Raw genomic sequence first — 26,237 nt, 5'->3', positions numbered from 1 at the left:
ATATATATATATATATATATATATATATATATATTTAATTAAAATCAAATTTTAGTTTAATATGTGTTGTGATCTACAAAAAAGCCCCAACATCGGGGTCGCTGTCCAGTTTTAGTTTGCAAGTAGCTAACAATGGTAAGTTTTAATTAAAGGGACTCTGTGCAGTATTGAAAGTGGTGATACCCAATACACATCCTTTTCCATTTCATTAAAATGGGAAACAAATGTTATGACAGTGCATCATATTAAGTCTCATAAAATTCTACTTTTTGATGGCAGGCAAAGTCGGTTGCATTATGTTTTTGTTATGCTGGGAATGGCACAGGCTCTGCTAACTTCTTAAAATGCTACCTGCAGGAAACCACCTGTTGTCTAGTTTTCATCCTACATGTTTGTTTGTTCATATGTGTATCTTTCATAATACCATACAGACCAGTTCTGCATATTTAACTGGGTTATTAAACAAAAATGAAGAACACAGTCAAGGCATTGTTGAATAATAACCTCTCTGTACACATTACTTGCCCCCCAAAATTCAATAAGAAATTTAAGAATGATAATAATAATAATTGTATTTATTATAGTACATTTAATTTAGTGCAATCCTGACAGAATACCAAGTGTTGAGTGATCTTTGTAAAGAAAATAACAGAGACTCAATTAGTTTCTGCAGGCTGGGATGAAAGTAACATCTGCAGCCTATTACAGAGTGCAGTGACTGCGTTCATCTTGGGTTTTTGAGTTCCTCCGTTGCTATGACAATCACTGATAAAACACTGGCACTCTCAGAATTCCACGTGACAAAATGTTAAGACACACATAAGCAGAATACATATCTGGTTCAGGACACAGATTTATTTTAGGTGATGCTGTTATTTCACCACAATTACATATTTATAAGTGGCTTCTTCAAATACATTTAATGTATTTTGTTTGTGGGTGTTTGATATAAAAGAAGGGTAGTTCATTGTGGATTATTTGGCTTTGTTCATTTTATGTAAAATTATCAAAATATACCAATCACTTAAATAATGCAGGTGATCTGTAGCATAGCCAAGCTGTGGACTACATTAGCTGGAATAAGTTGCTGTGTGATATTCGTAATAAGCTTGGTATGATACGGCTATTAAATCCAACAGCTACTAGTCACTGCCTATACAAATTGCTGTGTTCAGGAACATATGAACTGAATATGTACATTTCACATGTTGTATTTATCACTAAAAAACACAAGGTATAAAGGGTATTATTAATTATTATATAGTATATAAACCACATACATGAGATCAAACTTCACATGCTTACTTTACAAAACTAAGGAATTTATTTATATTGAACTAAATAAGCGGAGGTTGGCATCTCCTCAGCTTCATTGTAAATGATCTCTCGAGTAGATACATCATTTCAATACATTTCTAGGAACTCTACAGGTTTTGAAGACTGCGATAGATTTACTCTCCAACATTCCAGACTTATAAATTGCTTGCATACAGTAAATCTATACTTGCCGAAAAGGATCACTATACTTAATAATGAATGCAAGTCTCTTCTGCTGCTGTAACTTGTGCTGTGTTATCACAGAACATTTATGTTTCAATCAATTTGTTGTACCCGAAAATAGCCAGAAATAAATTATATATATTTGTTTGCACTGTCAATTTGAAATGTGTATAATAGGTGCCCAATGAGATGTATGACGCAACAGCTAATTGGTATGCTTAAGATAATGTTTGCTTGGACTTGTCAGTATGTTAAAATGGTTATTTTACAGCCCAATTTAAACTGAGGCAGCAATGTGCATTAAAAGTTCTCTCTATTTAAAGAGGCAACACATTGTGGGTTTTATCTTTAAAGATTTATGTTGAGTGCCTGCTAGATTGTTTTACAGGGTATTTATGGACTGCTAACAAAACCAGTTCCAGAATGTGCTGCAATAAATAAGATTCAGTTGTTTTCACTACATCTTTTTCCAACATTTTCTGTGCCTGTTTTTTTCTTTTTCATCAAAGACACTTGGGATTTCCACACAAAATGATTCCTTCAGTGTTGTAAGCTGTGCTGTGGGTAAGTTCTTAAATTGTACTGATAGAGGCCATTTTAAAGATTTCTATATGGACTGTATCAAACTGTAATTTGTTTCACACATGTTGGCAAAAAATGTAGCTTAAAATTGCAGAAAAATACACCTGCCAGAACTTTAGCTAACAGCAGCAATAGCTAATTAAATTTAGACACAAACTCAAAGCAAAAACAACCATGCACTCCAATACTGAAAAATATTTTGCTCGAATATACGTGGGATGCTCCACACATTTTTTTCTAAACAGGTGAATTATTTATTAATTAAAACTAGAAGACGTGCTGATTACTCACGGTGGCTGGGTACTTACTGCTGCTCGCACTAATTCTTGTTTTAAGTGTAAAATGTTTAAAGTTGGTAGCACTTTAGGTTTAGGTATCCATTATAAGTAGGTTTGCTACTTTTTTATATTAAATCAGTTAAGCTCGTTAAACGTCAAGTTCCCCAAAAATATAAATGTATATAGGATAAAACACAGTAAAACTCGCTATTTTTTATTTTCTGACCAAAAATCATCATTTAGAAATCATCTCTAGTTTGTGTAGTTTTTATACTTGCTGTCTGTCCCGTCTCCGTTCCGCTCTGAATGGCTAGATGTCGCTGTCAGTCAACTCAGCGATCTAATAGGCTACTGTAGGTTCACTGTCAGTCATTTCATCCTGTTCTGACAGATCTCGTTGACTGAAGCAGTGATAGAATGCTCTCATTCATTTAAATGACTGTCAATCACCAAGACCTGCATCGACTGTTCACTTTCATTTGCCAGTTACAGCGTCTGTCATTCAAAACTGCCATTAGACAAGTCAGACACCACATCTGGAAGACTCCCCACTGGCCACAGTGTGAGGAGGTTCTCGTGTCCTCAGAGCAAAAGCTTGCAGGCCACACGATGGAGACTAGGCGACCGCACTTGTCTCCCTTGAACGTTGTGCAAAAAAAAAAAACTACAAGGCCAGGTAAACTGCCTGCAGCTCTAACACATTGATGTGGAGACCCCTCCATGGACACCCTGACCATTACAGACAGTGCCCCAACCCAGACTGTATGCGTCCGTGTTGACACTGCCCAGCGCTAAACCTAGACATACATGGGCCAGCTGTTTCCACCAAGCGAGTGCCCTTAGACAGAGGAGGGACACTATCAATAGGGGATTGTGCTTCAACACATGCTGGAAGACGCTGCGGTTGAACCAGGCCTACAGAGGGCGCATGTGCAGGAGACCCAATGGAAGGGTCTTGGAAGCTGCTGCCATCAGCCCCGGAAGTTTCTGGAACTGTACTACTGTAAGTCCTCTGATGAGATGAAAGACCTCTGAATACTGGTAGGCTACACAACTCGCCCACATTTAACACTGCATAATATTGTTATAAAAATAACACTACTGTACTACTATATAACAGGTTTTGTTGTCTCTTACGATCTGTAGCACCATTGATTACTGGGATAATTTTACATAGATCTCAAAACTGCTAAATTGACCATGCGCACACGTTGTCCTCATAGGGGATGAACCCGATCACGCTCTGTTCACCCATGCTACCACTACTACTACTAAATACCTGAACTGAATATCTGAATTGTACAGGGATAGTGGACTAAAGTTACTGGCAACGAATTCCCAGCTATGCTAATTTAATACATAGGGGTACGAACTTGACTTTTTTGTCCTGGGTAGGCACCCAAGATAGATACTACTTAAGGCTAGTGTACAGTGTATTGCATGTTATAGCTAAAGGACAGACAAGTCTAGTCTAAACTTGAAGTAACTGACTATCCGATCACCAAACACAAAGATAACAAAAGTGTGAAAGGATGAACAAAAATAGCTGTTTTGCAAAGGGCTTCGTTATTTATTTATATATTGCAAAAGGATGATTTTTTTTTTATTTGTAGTAGCTTCAGTATTTTTTTAGGACGTTGCTTATAAAATAACCAAACTATAAATCACTATCTCTTTATGAGTTAAATGGCAATCATTTGAAATGCTGAATAAATGGTGGCACATAAAAAAAAAAAAAAAAAAAAATAAAAAATAAAAAAAAAAAAAAAAATACTGAATTAGGAGGCATCTAAACCCCTCCTACTGTAGGCCTATGTTTTCATATTTGGCCAAAGAACCTTTCCATGGCTACTTCCGGCAGCTGTCAGATAATAAAGGATTGCTTGGTGGTACAGCCTTTACAAATAAGTAGAAAGTTGAGTGAGGTTATGTCACAAACAGGATTTTTTTTAATGCTGAAGTCTCGTACATAATGTACGACTTCCAGACATGTTTAAATGCAAAAAATAAATAAACAAATAAATATATATATATATTTTAAATAATTTTTTGTCAATTGTACGGCTATTTAGCGTAAGATGACGATTTACCCACCCCTTAAAGTCGTAGAAGTGCAATTCTTATAGAGCGTGGCAGGTACGTGCTACAGCACATAAATAATGACTGTGGAGAGAGTGGCGACTTTCTAAACAGTTTTTATATAGAACAGGTTTACGTACATTCTGACTGAAAGTCTTATCTTGAATCTTGGAAAATTAAATGTCTTGAAAAGCACAAAATAAAATGGCTGTAATTTTCAACTGTCAGTCTAAAAATAATGAAAGTGGAAAAACAAGACAAGAAGCTTGAGAAGTGGCTGCTGAAATAGTTGACCTCTTTTCTTCACTGTTAAAAAAAAAAGGTATTCTTAGTAAATAATACACTTTTTGATTCTGTTGTCAACCAAGTTGAAAAGCAGCAGTGGCTTACTGGATGGGATGATGTGATTAAGGCAATTAATTCCTTTCAAATGAATGAGCTCTTCTCAGCTATTAAGGTGATCCTTTAAAATAGAATCACAATGAAGTGTCATCACTTTCCCACTGGTACTGTACCTAGAACATAATTAAGCTTTGGGCATACTCACACATATAAGTAATGCATGAATGAATCAAGTCTTTGAATTATTCACTCAAGTCAAATGTGTGAGAGAACCCCAACTGAAAAAGTTTTGTCTAAAGTGGTAAATTGTAGCCTACATTTGCTGTCAGTTCTGAATATTTATATAAAGATTTGTTATGATGATGAGTAGTAACAATGTGTCATGTATATTCAATATTAAAGCTGCCGCATACTATATATACAGTTGGTGCAGGGTTTTGAACTCTTGTTAATATCGTAACAATGTGACATGTTAATGGTTCCAGTCAATTAAAACAGGTATGTTTCCAATAACTTTTATGTTCTAAAAATCAAATGCATGTTATGTAAACAGTGATACTGGACAAGAAGAATTACTTTATTCAATAAATACAACACATGCAAAACAGGGGGGGGGGGGGGGGGGGGGGGGGGGGGGGGGGGGGGGGGGGGGGGGGGGGGGGGGGGGGGGGGGGGGGGGGGGGGGGGGGGTAGCAAACAGAACAGACTGTCAGATTTATTTCTTTGTAACAAAGAGGCAAGCATGAACCCATTCAATAGTAATTAAGGAAAAGCTGTAAACCTGGTGGCAGGTTGAACTGAGTTTTCTAAAGGGTCCTTAATTTAAATAATTAATTGGTTTAACTTAATTAGGCTTGTTTTAGTAGAATCCATTTTTGGCAGACTATCCTCAGAGTACGGTAGTGTGAGCTTTGTTTTCATTTTCACCTTTTCCATCATATTGAAAATATGTCAGCCACCTTTAGTAATTGCATTAGACAGGCACATTCAGGGATCTCATCTTGTTCTGTAAACACACACTGTAACAATGTAAAGATTGTAGTTGCCTCAATATATTGTGCCCATAAAATCTTATGACAAATCGATCAACAGTAGATTATATAAATTAAATCACTTCTTTATCTATACAGAAGCATGCTGGCATGTTCGGGGCAGGCAGGTTTTTTTTTTTAATTCATTTTATGTTCCTCTTTGCCTGAAATGTTCCAACAAACAAAAATCTTTACAGATGTATATAGAGTATTCACAATAACAGCTGGACGGTTGCAATAAAATAAAGTGAGACTGCAAGTTAGTGCATTTACGTACTGTACACGAGACTCACCTATTAAACAGACTTCAGCACAGCATAAACACCACAAGGTGGCTCTTACAGTCCACTGAAGTCCATTCAGAGCCCAATTGATATAAAAAGAGGTCTAGAGAGAAATATAAACACTAAAAAATGTCCTACAAAAATACAAGCAGCCCTTTAACAAACAAGGGAATATTTTATTACTTATTTGTAGGGCTCCGGAAAATTCACGATACAACAAATTGTTTTTTTTTTTGGTGATAATGACTTGTAGTTTATGACGTCACATAAACACCTAGATGGAATTATTTTCTAGTAATGCACCAAAGCCCATCTGTTATATAGGGCTGTATCTAGATTCAAATTGTTGATCCGTTAATTTTTGGGCATTAGTTGATTAAATCAGGAGATTTATCCCTGCACATTTTTAATAAAGGTAACAATCTTATAGCGGCTGTCCTGCATAGTAATACATAAACAAACAAAAAAAAAGGGAGTTCAAAATGCCCAGCCCCTGCCCAATTAAATTGTAAACGAAAATTAATCTGCGATCAACTATTTCGTTGATTAATCGGTGTGATTAATCTGTTAATTGGAGCAGCTCTCTCTCTCTCTCTCTCTATATATATATATATACACACACACACACACACATATACATACATATATATATATATATATATATATATATATATATATACACACACACATATATATGTATATATAGTGCCTTGCAAAAGTATTCAGATCCCTGACCAATTCTCTCATATTACCGAATTACAAATGGTACATTGAAATTTCGTTCTGTTTGATATTTTATTTTTAAATACTGAAACTCAGAATCAATTATTGTAAGGTGACATTGGTTTTATGTTGGGAAATATTTTTAAGAAAAATAAAAAACTGAAATATCTTGCTTGCAAAAGTATTCAAACCCCACACAGTAATATTTGGTAGAGCCAGCTTTCGCTGCAATAACAGCTTTAAGTCTTTTGGGGTAAGTATGTACCAGCTTTGCACACAGTGTCGGAGTGATTTTGGCCCATTCTTCTTGGCAGATTTGCTCCAGGTTGCTCAGGTTGGTTGGACGATGCTTGTGGACCGCAATTTTCAAATAGTGCCAGAGATTCTCAATGGGATTGAGATCAGGACTTTGACTGGGCCACTGTACGATATTCACCTTTTTGTTCTTGAGCCATTCCAATGTTGCTTTGGCCTTGTGCTTGGGATCATTGTCCTGCTGAAAGGGAATTTCCTCCCAAGCTTCAGTTTTTTAGCAGACTGAAGCAGATTCTCTTGCAGTATTTTCCTGTATTTTGTTCCATCCATTCTTCCATCAGTTGTTACAAGATGCCCAGTCCCTGCTGATGAGAAGCATCCCCACAGCACAATGCTGCCACCACCATACTTCACTGTAGGGGTGGTGTGTCTTGAGGTATGGTATTTTAAAATACTTAGCTAACACAACAACTTTAACAACTTTGTTAAATAAACATTAGACTATGTACAAAAAATACCTTCCTATTAGGAGACATATGGAAATGCCATAATGACAGCAGCAATAACATAAGCATACCTGTCAACTCTCACGCATTTCGTGTGAGAGTCTCATATTTTGAAAGCAAGTGTTATATTTTCCCGATATTGTCACAAGCTTTTCCGTTAATTACAATTTCAAATGAACTATAAATGTTGTGACAATTTTTTAAAAAGTAATGCCTTAATATTAGGGTCATTGTGGCAATAATGTTTGCCGGTCATAACAGGGAAATACAAACTTTTATCTAGCTAGCTAATTTATACAATCCACTTAACTAAATGATTTACTTTTCACGCATTTTCAAACCACACTCAACATATAGGCCACCAGTCTACGTTAAATCAAATTGGAAACATAGCTGCGTGTTCGAGTTCCAGTGAATAAAAAATAAATAGCGTATATAGGCAATAGCTTGCTATGTATGTAGCTAGCTTAATAATATTAATAAATAAATGAATGAACAAAAAGACCTAAGTGGCATTAACACACTAGCTTTCCATCGAAGCAAAAAAAAAAAATGCTAACAAAAACTTTAGGAATAATTAGGCTATTAATGTCCATTATTATTATCATGTTCACTTATTTTTGTTTAAAGAAATCAGCATGTCCACATGGTCTGGGAGAAGACGAGTGCGCAGTCTGCTGACTTTCAGGCCCGCAGCCGAGAAAACTCTCTCAGCCGGTACAGAAGTTGCTAGGATGCACAGGTAGGCTTTCACAAGCCGTGATAATTTCCTGTACCTGCTTTCATTCACCTTCCACCATGCCAAAGGGTCTTCATAGGGAGGAATGCACTCATCTTGTGTGTACTTTTCCAGTTCCGTTTGCAGAGAGGTTGTGGCGTCTGTGTAGTACTCATCTCCGAATAAAGCAGCCACAGCAGAATCTTTGTCAGAGCGTTGTTGCTTTGCAGGTGGTCCACTTGCCTCTGATGTACCTGGTTCCTTTTCTGCGATATCCGTGTTCTCTGGGAGACTTGAAAGTAATTCCCCAACTTTATCTTTGACTGCATTCCTAACCACATCCTCTGTAAACTTCAGGTGTCTGCACAGTTGTTTTAAACTGAGACTTTTGTGGACTCTCCTGTGGTAGAAATCAGATGCTTGGACAGCAGAGTGGACGTGAGAGGGTACATCATAGAGATCGATACCACCGACTCACCGCACAAAGCAGTTGAAGCGCATTTCAAGGCGCATAACACTGGCAGTAGCTCCTCGATAACGTCCAAACTGTCGTCAACCAGGTCAAGTGTATGGGCATCTGAAAGCTTTGTGTACACCCTGCCAGACAGGACTGCGACAACTGCCCATCTCTGTTCCTGTAAGCGCTCAAAACATGTCATAGATTGAATTCCATCGGGTCCTGCAATACTGCACCAGATGGTGCTCAGGCAGAGTTTGTTGTTTTTGTTTCAACTTCAGAGCCTGAGTAGCTATTGCACTGTGATGAAAATGTGACACAAGACGACTGGCCACACCGACTACATTATGTATGGCACCAAGTTTAAAGCCATCATTGATGGTGAACTGCAGAGTGTTGTGAAAAGCACAAATTCGAGTCCCATTCAACAAACTCTGAGTTTGCTAAGATGATGTTGCTGGCATTGTCGTGAACAAAGACAGTAATTTTCCCCCATAAACCAGAATCGTCTACAACAGTCTTCAACACATTTGCGAGACTTTCTGCTGTATGCCTCTCTGGCATGGCGTGTTTTTCATTTCCCAATTCTCTATGAAATTAAATGAATGGTTATCGTGACGATGACTCGGTAGTCAGTGCAGTCCATTCACCTGTAGTGATCGCGACATTCTCAGCCTTCGAGAAGTTTCTGCGGACAGAAGCTGCTGAATTAGCATGCATTTTTTCGAGTCGAGTGGTAATTGTTTTTCGTGCAGGGATTGTGTATTCAGATTCCACAAATTTCATCAACTCCCGAAATCCCTCACCTTTAACAAAACTTATGGGAAGCATGTCCTTTGCCACCATATTAGCAATAAGGGCTGATGTTTTTTCGGCATGTATGTGTCACACTGACGAGGCCTCACCGCAAACGATGCAATGGCAGTTTGTTCTGGTCCTCTTTCCTTTTCTGTCGTTGCTAGAGTCGCAGAAGGGTGTTTGGCTTTTAGGTGGGCTAACATACCAGTTGTAGATTTGTGGTAGTTTAATTGCACTGCACATATTTTACACTTAACAGTGTTTTCATTTACTTTGTCAAAGTATTTTCATGCAGAACTTTTCTGTGAGGAAGCCATCGTTAGCTGAGGTACGTTCTAGTTTAGCCAATCACAGACAAGAAATAACAAATCCCACCCTCCAGATAATCTTCATTAAAGCTACATAGAGAGCCAATCATCAGTACAAGCTTTAAAATAAAATCAAGATATACATTTATTTATTTATTTATTTATTTTTAACTTTCAAATTTTGGATAGGTGCCATCATTATCTAATAGTCGAATGTTCAACTATTTGGTCTCACCCCTACTTTGAAACGCACTACCCAGCAGAGGGAACCTACAAGAACGGCTGAATTTATCCTGAAATCGTGTGAGTCACTACAATTTAACACATATGGAGGCCACTTAACTTGGTGTTTGACTTTAAAGGTAATTGGTTACACCTGAGCTAAATTTAGGACTGCTATTACATATATATATATATATATATATATATATATATATATATATATATATATATATATATATATTATATATATATATATAATATCATCGTAGCAATAAGCCAATACATATTTCCAATATTCCCCTACTAGAAATACATACTTAAATTAAATGGTATTATCCTGACTGTAAACTTTGTTCCTTTCTTTTTTAATTGTAACTCCAGAAGTAGCAAGCAATTGTATGAATGCAAGCCAACATATTTTTATTATTATTTTTGATAAAGAAACTTGAAATTCTATTTTATTTAAATGCACAACCTTGCATAGTAATCACAGCAAAACTTTTACTTTTCAAAAGCCTCTCACTGGAATGTATTGCCCATTACTTTGAAAATGCACATTACTACTTACCAAGTGTTTTCAATGTCATTTTATTTAATTTTCATCCAATACTCGCTTTTTGTAAGTTGACAATAACTCTGAGTAGGTCTGAATTAGATTTTGAATGTCTAGATTCATCAACAACAGAATCCTCCTGGCATTATCTGTGTCTGTACAATCATTGTTCCTAGCAACCATATTCCTTCAAATTTAAGATGCACTTTCGAACCGTTTTTTGCTTCTCAAAAACAGCCTAAAATTCGAATAAGCCTTAAAATTCGAGTACAGGATAGTGATGCATGTATTAAAATCGCCAAGACGTGACTACCCGAGCACACAAACAGCAACGTGACTGGCTGCCGAGAACAGACAAACCAAAAACATTACTCCATTATCTCAAATCATCCATGACATACAGGCAGCCATTTTAAAAGATACGTTATTAGTTTTATGAGGAATTCAAAGAGAAGCTTTTACAACTCCAGCATTTGTAACAAACAATACCAGCTTGGACAGATCCAAAATGCTGATCAGAGCCCTGTATTTTTCAACAAGTCAAGCAATACCACAATTCACAAATCAGGAGAAAATCAGTTGTTAGTAATCGCGACTTTAAATAAGAAGCTGCACATAACTGTAATGCTCTCTGTGACAGCAGACAGCACAAACTGCATCCATATGCGTCATTAAGAACATAAGACAGTTTACAAACCAGATCTTTTTCATAGATTCCTTCTTCAATTTCAGTATCCCCCATATGGTATTTATAATGCACATTTTTATTGCCTGCATGCAGTGCCTTACACTTTTCTGTATTAAATGTCATTTGCCATGTGTCTGCCCAGTTCTGAATGCTGTCTAGATCATTTTGAATGACCTTTGCTGCGGCAATGGTGTTTGCCACTCCTCCAATTTTTTGTGTCGTCTGTGAATTTAACAAGTTTGCTTACTATAGCATAATCTAATCTCATTAGTGTAGATTAGGAAGAGCAGAGGACCTAATACTGATTCCTGTGGCACTCCACTGGTTACGTCACTCCAGTATCAGTACTTTCTGTTTTCTACATGTTAACCACTCTGTAATCCATTTTTCCTCAAAAAAAAAAAATCAAGCAGGTTAGTTAGACACTATCTCCCTTTCATAAAACCATGCTAACTGTCTCCCAGGATACTGTTATCATATAGGTCAGTTTCCATTTTAGATCTTACTGTAGTTTTCATAAGTTTACATATAATATGTCAGGCTTATTGGGCTGTAGTTACCTGGTTCAGTTTTGTCTCCCTTTTTGTGGATCAGTAATTTGCAATTCTCCAGCCTGTCAGTACAACCCCTGCCTCAAGAGACTGTTGCATGATCTTGGTTAGCAGTTCGTAAATAACTTAATTTCTTTGAGTACTACTGGGAGGATCTCATCCAGCCCAGGGGATTTGTTATTTTAAGAGCCTGTAGTCCCTTTAACACTTCTGCGTCTGTTATGATAAAGTTATTTAAGAGTGGATAGGAACAGGTCGACATGTAGGGCATGTTGTCTATATCCTCCTTTGTAAAAACTCGTGAAAGGTAATCATTTAATATATTTGCTATTTTTTCTCTTCCTCTATGATTTTGCCATTTGCAACTCTCAAACATTTTACTTCCTTCTTGAATGTTCTTTTGCTGTTATAATACTGGAAACACTTTTTGGAATTGGTTTTGGCCCCCTTGGCAATGTTAATTTCTATCTCTCTCTTGGTCTTTCTGACTTCCTTTTTGACTTGCGTTTGCAGTTCCAAGTACTATTTCTGTGTACGTTTCTCTTGGTCCCTTTTAAATGCTCTGTAAAGTGCCTTTTTTAGCTTAATACTTTTTAAAAATTGACCTATAAAACCATTTTGGCCATTCTGGTTTGTCTACCTTTGGGGTGTAATTGTTTTGCATCTCTAGTACTACATCTACTGTAGTGATGGGGGTGTTACATGGTATGCACCCCCAGCCCCCCCCCCCTCATTTGTCAGCTTAGTTTTTTCACTACACTTCTCCTATTATTCTCTGTTTCTTTCCATCATATTTTGCCTTTTTAAAATTGTAAACCTTAGCTTTAGTTGTTACTTTTGGGGTTTTAGAAAGCACTTCAAAATAAGACCATGTTGTGATCAGAGTTTAGCAATGGTTCTCTGACCTCTGTTTTAGTTATTGTCTTTGTTATTTGAAGACTTCCCAGGGGAGAAGAGTCTTGCCGCGCTCAGAGTTTGAATTAAGTTGTATCTTTATAAATGCATATTTATTTGATGTTTTAGTTTTTCCTTAAATTCAGGGTAGGAAATTTGGATTGTGTCAAATTCGAGGGCGTCTCAAATTCAAAGGAATATGGTATTTGCAAAGAAATAACTTTAAGAGGTGAACTTTCAACTGCTGGGTCTGCAGAGTGGAAACTTCGCCAAAAGTGGTTTCTTTGAAATGAGGAAGTACTCAAAAGGAGATGGCATCTCTGGCTAACTCGGATATGATTGGAAAGATCATTCAACTGTAACAGTACAGTACAGTAATCCATCTCGTATCCGCCCTAACTGTTTACCCACCATGACCAACCTCTTCAGCAACGCTAGTAAATTTACAGTATAATCGTAAATCTCGAAAAACTACTCACTTCTAAATCTTTTGTGGTCATTTTTGTATTACTTTAGTATAAATACATGTTAATTTGGATTCATATGTTGTTTTTTTCTGACTTTATGTGAACGAAAAGACACAGAAGCGCCCGTTTTCCGAAATGTACCTGTCCTGGTCACAAAAGCAAAGTTTGTGGGGAATAATAGCCATTTTCTATACTTTTGAGGCATAAGCAATTAGGAAATAACACTTACTACCCAGGAACAAAAATTGTGTTACATAGTGTTATTGAACAGAGAAGATTACTTCAGAGATTGCAGATCCTACCAAAGTTTTCATACACTGTGTTGTATGTACTCTGTGCGCTGCCATTGCTGCTAGTGTCACGTGAGCTGTTCAGTGTGTTGATAAATCCTATTCGCCTGCGGGGCGTATCAACTTCACCCTCTGTCTCGATCTCCTGCCTGGCACTCAGCAGCGAATGCTCGCACCCACACGGCAGATGGCTACTCTGTCACAAGCATTAATACCCTGTATCTTTCTAAACAAGGGATTTAGGGGAGCTCCCTAATAAAAGCTGAATCTCAACAATAAATGTGTAAATATCGTAATTGTTACAGCTGTGTATAATGGTATTTAAAACAGGATTCATTTATTGGCCTTTTTACATTTCTGCCCTTACTCTGATCCCAACGCAGTCGGATATGCGACAGATTACTGTTTGAAACTACTTGCCCTTTAAGAAAAAGGATCTGTGTACATAGTTAATATTTAAACCTGTTAACCAAAAGGCTTTTTGCTTCCCCTTAAGTCTTCTATTCACCAGTCTCATACTTTCTGAGGGAACTGCTTCAAGGTAATAGGAGCTTTGTGCTGCTTAGCAACGCCTTCATAGCACCAACACTAAGTGGGTTTGATGATGCTCAACTGGGTACCCATAAAAGCTTTAATGTGTGGGTGTAATGAAATGTATGAGAAATGCATTTATACGCACTGCTTTTCTGATTGCAGTGTATCAAGACGAGAATATGTCTTGTACAAAACGTGTATTTATATTATAAAGACAAATATAAATGCCATTATAAAATGGCTTGGACTAAAATTAAAGGCTGTGATGGGCTGAACAAGATCACATGACCGTGCAGTTAGAATATAAACAGCTTTAAAACAAAAAAAAACTTCTTAATGAAGGATTTGAGGCCCTTTAGATATTAAGCATTTTTATAATTATTTATAGTCAAACATGAATTAAAGTAAAAAACTGTTAAAATGATAACGTCTTTGGATTTCTTTAAAATCTCAATCTCTTCAGCTACGGCAGCTGAGCTCCAGGATCTGAAATCGGGGTGAAGAGGGTTACGTTGGACCTCAACAACGAAGGGACCGTGTACGAATAAAAACTAAAACCTAGGTTCAGATTCTGAAGAATGTGATATAAAAGTTAACTGTGTTACAGTAATAGCTGACGGCAGTGGATATTATTATGCAGTAAGCAGTTTTGTTCAGGTTGAATGATATGAGTGACATTCTGCCTTCCTGATTATCTGACTGGCTCTCTGGAGAAGTTAAACTGAGAAGAGATGCAGGCAATGCGTTTCAAGGAATAAGAAATAAAGATGCAGAGCACAATTATTGTACTAGGGAACGAGTTATTTCAAATGTCAACTTTAATTACTAAAGCAGTTATATTTTTTGTTTTTGTTTATAGTTTTCCTCCAAAGAAAAATAATACATTCAAACTGCAGTTTAAAAAAATAACACTGACTATCTAAACAAGAAATACATTAAACATTTACTCAGCAATAATAGTTTCTAAAGACAATGTATAGGAACTATTTGGTACTGGCAGAAGGATACAAAACTTAAAGTTTAAAATCTTATTGTTTTTTGTTTTCTTTTTATAAAATAGATATAAGCAGTTTATAAGCTTGATAACCAACTCCAGGGTGTGTGGTAAGACATATCTTACAGCACTTGAGTGGTTAAAGGTATGCATATGGCCTCATGCCTTACAATGCACCCAGTATACGTAATATATGTTTTACCGCACACCCTGTCTGCTATAGGTTATTGCTTGCATAACAACTACATTAAGCTTGTTAAATTATTGTTATCAATTGCTACATCATCAAAATAAAATAGATTTCTTGAGATCTTGAGATTGTGTTCAAGTTAGAGGCCTAATAGAGTGACCTTTATGGCAATCATGTCTTAACCCAGGCTGCTGAATTATTTACAGCCTTTTATTATGAAATTATCTGTAGCTACAACATCTAGAGGAAGCGGCCCACGCCCACTGTGAAGGAAAGCTGCTGCTTTGCATTTTAGCCTATAGTAAACTGTGGAACAAATCTAGAATAACACAGCAAGACAAGAAAGTGGAAGTACATTCCCCTTACCCAACTAAATTCTACAATTGGCTAATTTTCTACGCACCTTGCTTGTTAAATAATTTGAACTAGTTAAGCATTCTTTAGATACTGTGCGAGTACTGTATATGAAAGATAAGGCCCATGGATTTGCCAACGTTCATGAAGACAACCCTGCGCGTTACTTGCCCCTTTTACTTGTATGGTGACAGCAGAACGTCCACCACTTTTTGTACTTATAAGGAAGCATTTAATCCTCTTTACAGAACTCTGTGTAGCTGTCTTGTAACTGATGCTATCAGGATGCGTCTGGTTAGGTTTCTCGAATAAGTGTATGAAAGCTGATGTCTAAGACTGTTTTCTGCAGGGCATCTTTAAAAAATAGATGTTCCAACTCAAGGGTCTATCTAGGAGAATAATATATTTAATTAAATAAAGTACAAACATTAATTATATTAATCAATGCATTTATTTTTTACTAGGTAGACTTGCTTAGCTGTCAAAATCTTTTACAATAGTGCACTGAAAAAAATCAAGTGACCATGCACCTAACATCATCTTTTGCAAGTCACAGAGCTGCAGGGGTGAAATTATGCCGGTATTCACCTGAGCTTATTTTGATACCTGTACTTTGTACCAGGATTTATCTGATCTGTTTTTCATTCAGTGTGCATGCACTCCATCCAGTCTTACACAGTCCACTAGTGCTCCATTACAAAGCAGTCTCGTCCTAGCAACTAAACATTAAAATATTCTCAGAATGAACAAATGGATGACCTATTGACCTTAGTTCTTGGTAGAAAGATCATGAAAACTGATTGCACCTCCACTAGTGAACATTGACCACCTTGTACAAAGTGCTATTAACGTCCCTTTTGGAACCCAACCCTTGTACTTCAAAATACACTATATATATTTTTTTTTTTGCATTTTGTGCATGCTATAAAATCAGTATTAGTTCCCATCCGTAGGAAAACAATTTTGTGCAAATTAACTTTGACGAATCTGAAAATGAGCAAAGGATTAGGCTCTCTACGTTTGAAGTGTTTTTCTTTTCATTTGAAGTTATTTTCAGAGATATTATGATGATGGCTAAAAATAAGAAGACATTAAGATGTGTTTACAATAGTACAAAATACATAATCTGAACACTTTACAGATACTAATGTTGGTGAAATAATTATCATCTTTGTGCATGCAGAGTTATTGTTGACTAGGTAACACATTGACAATACTTAATTAGAACTTAAGTACCTTTCAATCACGGTGGTGATGGACTGAACATTCCAATTTACAGACACTTGTCATAAGTAAACAGATGGACATGTATATTTACTTGTGATAAATCACCGTATTATCCACCACATGAGGGAGGCAAGTACTAAGAAAAAGAAAATCAAACAAAGATGTCATGAGAATCAGGAAACAAAAGAGCAAGCAAAACAAGCTTTCAGGTGAAGAAGAAACAAATGTTACTGGACTCCTGTGTGTAGTCAGGGCTAGCAAATACTGCTTAAGTCAGAAGATACCGACTTCATACCTCCATGTCAGATGACTTTGCCCATGATGAATCCTCTGGATTGCAAGATCTGGGAAACACTCAGATAGACAGACTACTGATGTCGTTTTATGAAAAAAGATTAAATAAAAGAAAATACATTTCTGGGAGAATGGGGGTGTTCGTGCCAGAAACTTACTCATGTGTTTGCCCAGTCACTGCGAGTGCCTGGAGCTGGCTGTTCAACAGGAACATGATTGTATTATAGTGAACCAAGGGTAACACAGTCTCCCATTTGTTAAATAAAGTTCAGCTGCAATATATTTGTTACTATTTTACACCTGGAAAAATGTGTGACTTATCTACTCTTCCTTACTGGCGTTTCTAATTATTTATTTATACACCCAGTATGCACAGGCTACGCCTGCAGCTAAATTCAGAAGGCTTTGTGGGATATACAACAGCAAGAAAGCACATCTTTGAACCAGCCATGCACTAACTTGTTCAAATCAGTAACTGCTACATTGCTTTGTGTAGCTTCAAATACATATATATATATATTATTATATATCATATATATATATATATCTATATATAATATATTATATATATATATATATATATTTTGTTCGATGTGTTTCGATGTATATAAGCTTTTCGGTCACACAAAGTTAAACAATTTTGCATCAAAAACTACAATCAGTAGTCCAGTGTACTGTAAAAAAATATATTAGAAAGCTATTTATTATTCCCAAAATATATATCAGGCAGTTCAGTGTTATAATTCAGTATTGTGAAGGCAACAGGTATAAAATGCTAAATTGCAAAAGTCAAAGGGTCATTCCCCATTTTCCTACATCCATCTTCCAGTACCTCTTGTCAATCTGAGCTCCCGATCTTAAACAAAATGACTTTCAGATGCTATCTGCAAAACCTTTCTGAATCAAATATCACAATTTGCAGGAGTGGCTATTTTTTGTTTATTCATTCAATTTATTTTTACTGAATAGTTTTCAGGTTATGGCAAGTTTTTAGTGGTTAAAAATGAAAACCTGAAATCACTGAAATTAAGCAGAGAAGAAAACTGCTTCCTAAAATCCATCAAAATGCTTGACGAACGAAACCAAAAGTAGGTCTTGAGCAATACCATTATCTCATTACCAGGAACACCATGAGACTCCAATTTAATACTACAAATGAAATGCAATGGATGGCAAAAAAAAAGAAGCAATTATTGTAATGTTGCCTATGATAAAAATAACAATTAAATAATATAAAAACAATTAATTAATTCCTCAAGCATTATTAATGATTTGGCTGACATCAGAAAAGCCAGAAAAAAAGTAACAATGAAAGGTCAAATTAAAACATCCCCAGTACAAATAAAAAACATTGGTATAGAAATCAAGTATTTAAATGATAAATACCCAAAAATAAATGTAATATTAGTTACTTAGATCTAACTTAATAAAGCCAGGAATTTAATAAATCATACCTTGACTAGAAATCTTCGTAGATATAATTCAGAGGCATACTATTGACTGCTGTCTCTGAGTAACATGTTTGGCTAAATAAAATCAATCATACTGCAATACTGATCACTAGCGAACCCTCTTTTTGCTCTCTGACTGGACAGTAACTAATGAGTTGTGTTATGGTCCGAATCATGTTGGCATGATGACTTGTATGACTTGAGCTACCATCATCACACACTCCTCCACCTTGAAAAATGTAGAGGTTATTTGAATGACATGTTGACAATATGCATGCAACAAGCTAATCAAAGCCAGCAGGTAGATGAATAGTTGGCTGCCATTAGCTTGCTTTGTAGGACAAGTTCACAGGGGTACACATCCAATTTGAGGTCTATAAAGTATAAACCTGAAGTTCTGCCATCAAAGCCTACACCACTACTATGATGCCTCCTCCTTATACATCAGAAACAGGAAAAAAAGAAAATACTAAGAAAGACACCATAGCTGAAGATGAAACCAATCTCAAAACTACCTTATAGGCATACATGTCAAATGGCACAACCAATTTGGTGAATGGCTTTGGCCAGATTGACTTATTTTTGCATCCCGTTACATATGCAGGTCTGACATCTTTACAACCAACAAGTTACCAAGGAAGTCCCAAGAGGACATGAATTACAAAGCAGTTATTATATAAAATATACTTGTTGGGGGAAAAAAAAGAGTTTGAGGGTACAGTTGTCGTGTTGTTCAAGCAAAAATAGGCAAACCTCTTTTTGCCAAAAATAAAGTTTTGAACACTATTTACCTAATTTGTATTCATCAGGGGGTGACCTAGACATTAGGGGGTGATAATGTTGATATGATTCCAGTTTGTCTTTTCTAACACAAAATAATTATTTGACACAATCATTGAAGTGTCAAACAACTCTCTTTACAGTAGCTGTAATGAGCCAGGTAACTATTCTAGTTTTATAGTGGTCATAAATGTAAACAAAAATAACATTCAGAGCTATTTTATTTCAGTGTGAACAATATTATTTGAACCAAACAGTGATATTCAAGTCCTGCTACATTACAAATCATGATATATCTCACAGGCAATCACGTTTCAGATACAATGGCCACTATCCCACTTATAAATGCTCTCAAAAGTTGACAGTGGGCATTGCATGTCTTTATACTGTTCACATTCACCTTGGACCAACTGTCGCCACGGCCAGTTATCTAGCAGGTCATTACACATGCCTCAGACATTAATGTTAATTACTGAAGATGCCCTTACCAGCTTCTCTGAGTGGCCGTACTCCGCTCCTTGGTCAGCAAAGAAGAAAGAAGATTCTCCTCGGTTTTTGGCCATTTCTATAAGGGCCATTGCAGTCCGCACCGTGGAGTTTCTGGCATGAACAAATACCATCACCTTGAAAACAAATATAAACAATATAAAAACACATAAGGAACTTTGTTTTATAATATTATTAATCAAATCTGAATGGAACACAGCTGTGAAGGTGAATCACACACTTCAGATGTATGATTCTTCCCAGTATACAATATTTAAAAAAAAAAAAAAAAAAAAACATTTCATCCTTGTCTGTATTGATACAAGACATTAATAAGAAAGAGCCTACTCTGACAAATAGGGCAAGATGAATTCCTTGATTAAATTAAATAAAATAAAAGTGATCATTTAAGTGATAACTCACATTTATCCAGGTTGTACAAAACAATAGTCCACAAGACTCTGATAACACTATGTAACACAATTTTTGTTCCTGGGTAGTAAGTGTTATTTCCTAATTGCTTATGCCTCAAAAGTATAAAAAATGGCTATTATTCCCCACAAACTTTGCTTTTGTGACCAGGACAGGTAAATTTCAAAATATCACTATTTCCAATGAGAAAACAGGCGCTTTTGTGTCTTTTCGTTCACATAAAGTCAGAAAAAAAACAACATATAAATCCAAATTAACATGTATTTATACTAAAGTAATACAAAAATGACTACAAAAGATTTAGAAGCGAGTAGTTTTTCGAGATTTACGATTATACTGTATTTACAGTGCCTCAGAGTTTCATGCATTTAAATGAGGATTTTCTTTTTCACTTATCTACACACCATACTCCACACTGTTAAGGGGAAAAAAGATTTTATTGAGAAAAAATATATATTAAAAATACAAAACTGAAAGATCATAATTGGATAAGTCTCCACCCCTGAGTTACTGCTTGGTGGAAGCACCTTTGTCCCAAATTACAGCTGTGAGTCTGTTGGGATGGGCCTCTACCAACTTTGCACACCTAGATTTGGCAATATTTGACCATTCATCTTTACAAAACTGTTCAAGCTCTGTCAAGTTCTGAGCGTTGATGGACAGCAATCTTCAAGTCATGCCACAAATTTTTGATTGGATTTAGGATGGGGTTCTGACTGGGCCACTCAAGGACATTTACCTTTTTGTTCCTTAGCCACTCCAGTGTAGTTTGGCTGTGTGCTTTGGGTCGTTGTCATGCTGAAAGGTGAACTTTCTCTTATATATATTATGTCATACATGATATTAGTAATGATATCAGCAAAGACTAATCACATGATAAATGCTCCACCAAGACTGCCCAAAGACATTACCAAAATAATAACCTTTGGAGAGTTTCTGTGATGTCATCATAAAGTAGGAGACCTTTAGTTTATAGAGTCACAGAACCTGTAACTCACTGAAGTACAGCTTTTATTTTTTTAAAATACCTGGATATTAGTATATGTTAAATAAAATAAATGAAAAAAAAGACAATATAAAATGTGTCTGCTTAGGTCACAGATCAAATCTAATATGTCTTTTGTTTTTGTAATTCAATTTAACATGAATGTTGACATAAGTAATCACATAACAAATGCCCAGATGGACGTTACACTGTGAAAAAAAAAAAACTCTCTGTGCTGGACTGTAGCTATCATGCTTCTTGGCATATGTGCCAACGTAGACACAATCACAGACAAAACAAGAACCCTTTCACTGCTCTCACTGTCACTCAGGTCACTCTTTGCACTATTGTCTGTAGACATGATATAGGTGTTGTATACTGTTACTTCCAATGCGGTTTAATTTATCCTCTTCAGTCTTGCAAACGACTACAGGGAACACCAGCGGCTGGGCAGCAATCTTCTGCAGTGAGGATTCTTCTTCTGTTAGATGCATTTAATCAGGGGGGTGTTTATTTGAGGACCTTCTATTTCTCTTATAGACCTGGAATAACCAGTGGAAGACCTGGAATAATCAGTGGACCATGGACGGGAGCTCCCAGGGGGCGGTGCACAATTGGCCGTGCGCCCTCCGGGGGCGAGGCCCTAGGTTGGCCAGGGTATCCTCGACTCACCGCGCACCAGCGACCTCTGTACTGGCCGGGCGCCTGCGGGCCTGCCTGTAAACTACCCAGAGCTGCGTGGTCCTCCGACACTGTAGCTCTGAGGCGGCTGCATGGCAGGCCCACAGAGGGAAAAGAAGTGGATGCCTGACAGCACACATTTTGGATGACGCGTGTGTCCGTCTTCATCTCTCCCAAGTCACCGCGGGGGTGGCAATGGTTAGCCAGGTTGAAATAAAAATAATTGGACATTTCAGATTGGAGAGAAAACAATAAAAATAATTGGCAGTATTTCCTAATAGTTTATATTAGGGGTTTATATACAAATACAAATGATAGGATCAGTCAATTTTCAATGGATAATGTAGAAGGCTGTAAATGACTTCATTTTCTTTAAATCATTCTGCTTTAAGACTATGGTAAAATGTTTATGTTCTGATGTCTACGGTAAAGCAATACAGAGGTCAGATTTCAAACCATCACAACAACCCATACAGTAGCTAACAGGAAAGCAGCATTGCTGTCCAAATTGTTAAAGCATATCGGCCTGGTACTAGGGTTCCACCTATCCCTATAATTCCGGAACACTGAGACAGAACAGGACTTTGAAATTGCCTTTAAACTGAAGGAAATCAACACGTTAATTGAGCACTAGACCTTTGCTAAATTGATTCTGTTTATTAATTATCTCGAGGCAGCATGACAATACAATAGCTTTTAACAAATTACATTAATAAGTATCATCAATATTTATTTTTATAACAGTTTTAAAAATATACATTTTACAGTTTCTTTATAGTTTCTAATAGTATATCGGCGTCTCCCACGCAAATCATTAATCAGTGGATCAGGGAGTCAGTGCATATTAGGGCTATATATTACTAATTAATAGGATAAAAATAGCATCTTTTAAATATTGACAACTAAAAAACAAATTTTACAAATACAAAAGTATCTTGAATACACCTACACACGTGATTCAATATGCTTTTTTTTATTTTGTAAGATTTGTATTCTCACAATGATTCGGATAATTAAGAAGCAGTATACATTAAGTAAGTGTTTAGTGCTCAGTTTATGTGTTTATTTTTTTCAGTTTGAGGGCAACTTAAAAACCCTGTCCCATCTCAAAGTGTTTTAGGAATTATGCTACCCTGAAACTTTCTTAAAGGGACAGTGAAGGCTATCAGGCAAGCAAGTTTAAAACAACTACAGTTTTGGAAAACTATACAGGGTTTTCAAAATAAGCCGGTAACCAGTGTGATCCACCGCCTAATATATACTAGTCCAGCACATGCTTAAACCATCCAAAAATGCACCAGAATGCACCATTTTAATCCCTGTCACCCAACGGCACTATGCTCACAATGTGATTGGTGCCCCCTATTACCTTGTAATGCCACCTACCTTAAATTAATGTGCACTGGTCTAGAGAAGTAATTGAACGAATACTTGTCTCACAGTATTTAGGTATTAGCATTAAAGAAAAGTTCAGAAGGTATCCTTACATTGCTGTCAATTGCCACACCACATCAGCAGAGCAATCCTAATTACAGTACATCCTGACTCCTAAGGAGCAATTACTCATGCACAAACAAAAAAAATTGGAAAGATGAGACAACTCTACTAAATGTTTATTATTACACGTGAAACTTTAACACCCAAAAGGAAACATTAAATCTAGCTAGTGTTTACAGATACCCTTGCACCTCTCTAAATTCATCTGAAAGAAACATCTTTGATTAAAGGGCAGTCCATGGAACCCTGCAAAGTATGTCTCTTTTTATTAAACAAATTGGGCAAGCAATTATTGGAAACACAGTGGGCAATTCAGCACTTCAGTCCTAAGAGGGTTAATTTACAATGTCGCACAGTTTCATATTTCAGTGGACAACCTCTGCGCATTATATTATGCAAATAAGAAAAGCAAAGTAATTTGGAGAAGGGAGAAGTGGTTCCACAGTTACAAGCTGTGTAATTAGATCTATACTCTGAATTTGAAAGCTTGCTCTGGTCTCCAGTGTTGTCAAGCTGCAATGTTGCATGCAAGACACCTAACCCTTTACAACCCAAAGGAAAGGCAGCACAGTTTTTTATTTTACGCTTAAGACTAGGATTGTTATTATCCTTGATTTATACCACATCACTAATTGCCTGAACACTTAGTCAACAGTCTGTCACCATCCAAAAGGAATCTTATCTAGGTTATTATCTAAATAAAATGCACTGTCTTTACCATCTGACTCGAGTACTTCATGACTGCCTTTCTTTTAACATGCTGCCCCTAATGAATATTTTATTGAACAGTTTATAAGACATACAAATGGCACCATTTAAACATTATCAGGCTATTTTATTAATTTAAATACTCAAACTAACTAAAAATTGTTACAGTCCAATAACAAGAGGTGTGACGTGGCAGCGTCTTAACCGTGCTGCATTTAAATGTGACCTGCAGTTGTTCAGTACGGCCAATAGAGGGCACTTATAAATCCATGAAGTTTTGAAGGGTGTTATGCAAAATCTAACTAAAATCCAGTACAGGGAATACTATGGCAACACTTTCACAAGTAGCTACTGGCTATGCAGCTAGCCACTATGATTATTACATGTATTTGCAGAATACTTGAAATGAAAAAAATATACATTAGATAAACTATAATACAACAGTGATGTCCAACTCATACACCTGCAGCTGTGCAACATTAAAAAGGCTGTCATAAATAAGTTACTGTTCTACCATTATACTGTTTGCTCCCTTTACATATGTACACAAAAGCAAGCAATCACAATATACTGTAGCTAAACTGACAGATGTCTCAAAATGTAATGTATTCCACTCAAGCACTTAATACTTGTAGTAACAAATTCAGTCACTTTCCATTTCTGTAAATATTTAACATTTTTATTAAAACAAATAGTGCATCTGAGAAATAAAAAGATGAAAGATTTGAAGCTGTTTTTCTTGTCTGAATAATATTAACTTACAATATATACGTATGTTTTCCCAAATTAATATATGTTGAATAAACACACACAACATCAAGCAGTTTAATCAAGTCTTGCCACAGACAAATTAGAAGCTGTGTCCAATTACAACATTTTAAAGTTCACTAACTTTACAGTTGATCCAGTTCTATACATTTCTCTATTTATGAAGCACAGCAAGACAACAACACTGTAATCTCTATGTTAAATCACAATGCATTTATGCAACAGCAACAATCATTAGCAAGTAGATTTGTTTGTTAATTGAACAGACCTCATGAATATGCAGTTAGTTAAACTGTGGGAGTTGTATTCACTTCTGTTGTAATGGGATCACCTATGATAAGTAGTGGAGTAGGGGGCAACAGGCTGAACTAGATGCAATACGTTTTTTTTATTTATTAAATACTCCTGCAAATGCTATTTTAGAATAAGCATCTGGTACTCGTTTGGCTCCATCTGGGATCAATTAGCATTGCAATACTTAATTCTCCTACTTGTCCAGAAGTTTCTTAAATCGCCTCTGACAGTAATTAAACATTAAGTAACTGTAATGTAGCATCTGGTTCCATTAAACAATGTGTTACACCCTTTAGTAATCAATGCAAAGTTACACTAATTAAGGAAACTGAAAACATTACTGATTCATCTTCCATTTTTAACCATTACTACTTGTTTTTATTCTTCTTAGAACAAAACAAAAAGTACTGTTCATAAAATCATTATTCTGCTTTGCAGATGCAAACTGCTTAAATTACTTGACAGTTAAATCCTGGTACCTGCACTGTAGGCTATTTTACTTGTTTATTTAGCAGACACCTTTATCCAAGGCGACTTACAGAGACTATTACATTTTATGAGTAACTTGAAATCTGAAACTTTTTAGGAGTGAACAACTAAAAGGTCAAATTAAGCAAATGATTAGTTCAATTAACACTAGAACCGCCAAGATTTCAGACACCCGTGAAATGGGCGGCTCCATTTTCAAACAGCTTCGATACGAAAATGAAAAAACAATCGGATACAATTAATATTTTTATTTATGAACATCAAGCATAACACTTTCAGAGCAGAAACACTATTTACATTGAAAATTTAACATTTTTAATCAATGTGAAAGAGTGGTGGAGAGCATGCCAAGACGTATGAAAGCTGTGCTCGAAAATCAGGCTTATTCCACCAAATATTGATTTCTGAACTCTTCCTAAGTTAAACCATTAGTATTGTGTTGTTTAAAATGAATCTGAACTTATTTTCTTTGCATTATTCAAGGTCTGACAACACTGCATCTTTTTTGTTATTTTGACCAGTTGTCATTTTCTGCAAATAAATGCTC

General features: G+C 36.2%; 1 protein-coding gene across 1 annotated transcript in view; it reads right to left on the bottom strand.

Annotated features, from left to right (window-relative positions):
* ascc3 (activating signal cointegrator 1 complex subunit 3) overlaps positions 1-26,237 on the bottom strand; it is a 260,436-nt gene that overhangs the window by 99,274 nt on the left and 134,925 nt on the right. Inside the window, exon 13 of the mRNA XM_041251261.1 lies at positions 19,839-19,973. Coding sequence (XP_041107195.1) covers positions 19,839-19,973 — 135 coding nt within the window. The remainder of the gene's footprint in view (positions 1-19,838; positions 19,974-26,237) is intronic.

The sequence above is a fragment of the Polyodon spathula genome, chromosome 5 (assembly GCF_017654505.1).
Source record: "Polyodon spathula isolate WHYD16114869_AA chromosome 5, ASM1765450v1, whole genome shotgun sequence".
Classification (NCBI taxonomy): Eukaryota; Metazoa; Chordata; class Actinopteri; order Acipenseriformes; family Polyodontidae; genus Polyodon; species Polyodon spathula.
Note: the sequence above shows the minus strand (reverse complement) of the source record. Positions and strands in the feature narration are given on the sequence as shown.